The sequence below is a fragment of the Gadus morhua genome, chromosome 1 (assembly GCF_902167405.1).
Source record: "Gadus morhua chromosome 1, gadMor3.0, whole genome shotgun sequence".
In the NCBI taxonomy this organism is placed as follows: Eukaryota; Metazoa; Chordata; class Actinopteri; order Gadiformes; family Gadidae; genus Gadus; species Gadus morhua.
The window spans coordinates 22,127,433-22,130,173 of NC_044048.1; the positions used below are offsets into that span (position 1 = coordinate 22,127,433).

The 2,741-nt window shown below is 49.3% G+C and overlaps 1 protein-coding gene across 1 annotated transcript in view; it reads left to right on the forward strand.

Moving 5' to 3' along the window:
- The first annotated feature begins 337 nt into the window (after window positions 1–337).
- The window catches only part of LOC115550662 (IQ motif and SEC7 domain-containing protein 1-like), a 13,655-nt gene continuing 11,251 nt past the window's right edge, over window positions 338–2,741 (forward strand). Inside the window, 4 exon segments of the mRNA XM_030365909.1 lie at window positions 338–596; window positions 933–1,106; window positions 1,861–1,917; window positions 2,425–2,741. The exon segment at window positions 2,425–2,741 is cut by the window's right edge and continues 129 nt beyond it. Of these exon segments, the coding sequence (XP_030221769.1) occupies window positions 939–1,106; window positions 1,861–1,917; window positions 2,425–2,741 (542 nt within the window). The 5' untranslated portion in view covers window positions 338–596; window positions 933–938.

Genomic DNA, 2,741 nt, shown 5'->3' on the forward strand with positions numbered 1-2,741 from the left:
CTGTCGTCCGGGGGCAGTCCCCTGGTGTCGCCCCCCAGTCCGGGCAGCCTGGCCTGGGCCCAGCACAGCCGCCTGCAGCCCGCCAGCCTGGCTCTACGCAAGCAGGAGGAGGAGCGAAAGGGCTGCCGGGCCCTCTCCCACAGCTATGAGCTGTCCACCGACCTGCAGGACAAGAAGGTACTACCACTGCACCATGATAGTACTACCATAGTACTACTATAGTACTGTAGTACTACTGTAGTACTGTAGTACTACTATAGTACTGCCGGGCCCTCTCCCACAGCTATGAGCTGTCCACCGACCTGCAGGACAAGAGGGTACTACCACTACACCATGATAGTATACCATAGTACTACCATAGTACTGTAGTACTACTGTAGTACTGTAGTACTACTGTAGTACTGCCGGGCCCTCTCCCACAGCTATGAGCTGTCCACCGACCTGCAGGACAAGAAGGTACTACCACTACACCATGATAGTACTACCATAGTACTACCATAGTACTGTAGTACTACTGTAGTACTGTAGTACTACTGTAGTACTGCCGGGCCCTCTCCCACAGCTATGAGCTGTCCACCGACCTGCAGGACAAGAAGGTACTACCACTGTACCATGATAGTACTACCATAGTACTACCATAGTACTGTAATACTACTGTAGTACTGCCGAGCCTTTTTCTACAGCTATGAGCTACGAAGTATTAGCACTACGAACTAGTGCTATAATACTGCTATGCTACTATTGTACTCCTATTGTACTATAGTACTGATATACTACTGCTATACCGCTACAGTACTACTACTTGTTCCACTAGTACTAGTAACTAGTATCACTAGTACTAGCAGTAACTAGAACCACTAGTACAAGTAGTCTGACTATCTTGAGCTGCTCTCCTCTTATTGGCCGCTTCTGTGTCCGCCGGCCTCTGATAGGTGGAGATGCTGGAGAGGAAGTACGGAGGGTACTTCCTGTCCCGGCGAGCGGCCAGGACCATCCAGACGGCGTTCCGGCAGTACCGCATGAAGAAGAACTTCCAGAAGCTCCGGAGCTCCGCCTCCGAGAGCAGGATGACCCGACGCATCATCCTGAACAACATGAGGAGCCAGGTACACACACACAGGCGCACGCACACACACACACGCACACACACTAACACACACACAAGCACGACGCACGCACACATGCAAGCACGCACACACACACACACACACACACACATACACGCACACTAACACCTACCTGCTCCACTTCTGCTAGTTATTTTTACTTATTTTTAAAAAATATATATTTTTACTATCTTATTCACTTTATCTTGTATTGTTGCTCCTTTGTGGCTGTTGAGGAACCAAGCCTAAGAATTGTACACTTGTGTTAAATAAGATGGAATAAACGTAATTCTGAATCTGATTCTGATTGTTTAATGACCTGTCTCTGTACTGTCCAACCGCTACCTGCTCCTTAATGACCTGTCTCTGCACTGTCTAACCCCTACCTGCTCCTTAATGACCTGTCTCTATACTGTCTAACCCCTACCTGCTCCTTAATGACCTGTCTCTGTACTGTCTAACCCCTACCTGCTCCTTAATGACCTGTCCCTGTACTGTCTAACCCCTACCTGCTCCTTAATGACCTGTCTCTGTACTGTCTAACCCCTACCTGCTCCTTAATGACCTGTCACTGTACTGTCTAACCCCTACCTGCTCCTTAATGACCTGTCCCTGTACTGTCTAACCCCTACCTGCTCCTTAATGAACTGTCTCTGTACTGTCTAACCCCTACCTGCTCCTTAATGACCTGTCTCTGTACTGTCTAACCCCTATCTGCTCCTTATTGACCTTCCATTTATGTTGTTGTTTACAGTACTCTGTTGATGAATGTCAGCCGCAGCTGGAGATAGGAGACTCCTTCTCTAAACAGGTAGACACACACTCACACTCACACACTCACACTCACAAACACACACACACACACACACACACACACACACACACACACACACACACACACACACTCACTCACTCACTCACTCACTCACTCACTCACTCACTCACTCACTCACTCACTCACTCACTCACTCACTCACTCACTCACTCACTCACTCGATGATGATGATGATGATGATGTGATGATGATGCTTTGATGTTGATGATGTGATGATGATGATAAAGTTATGATTTGATGATGATGAAGATGATGATGATGATGATGATGATGATGATGATGATGATGATGATGATGATGATGATGATGATGAATGTGATGATGTGATGATGATGCTTTGATGTTGATGATGTGATGATGAGGATGAAGTTGATGAAGATAGTGATGATGATGATGATGATGATGATGATGATGATGTTGACGATGATGATGATGATGATGATGATGATGATGACGATGATGATGTCCCCTCCCTCCCGTCAGTCGGAGGCAGAAGACTCCCAGGACGTGGGGGAGGAGGAGGAAGACGATGACGAAGACGAGGAGGAGGAGGAGTACAGAGGATGGACCCATAGCAGCACCTCCTTGCACCGGGGGGTGGGGCGAGCGAGAGGGGGCAGGATCAGGGGCGGAGCCATGCATGAGGACAGCACGGCCACCTCCTTCAGCGACATCACCCTCTACATGGAGGAGGGGGAGGAGGGGGAGGAGGAGGAGGAGGAGGAGGAGGAGGGAGTCGCCGCCTCCAGCTGTGACACCGAGTACTGGAGCGGGGGGGAGGGGGCAGCAGAGAGGAGCGG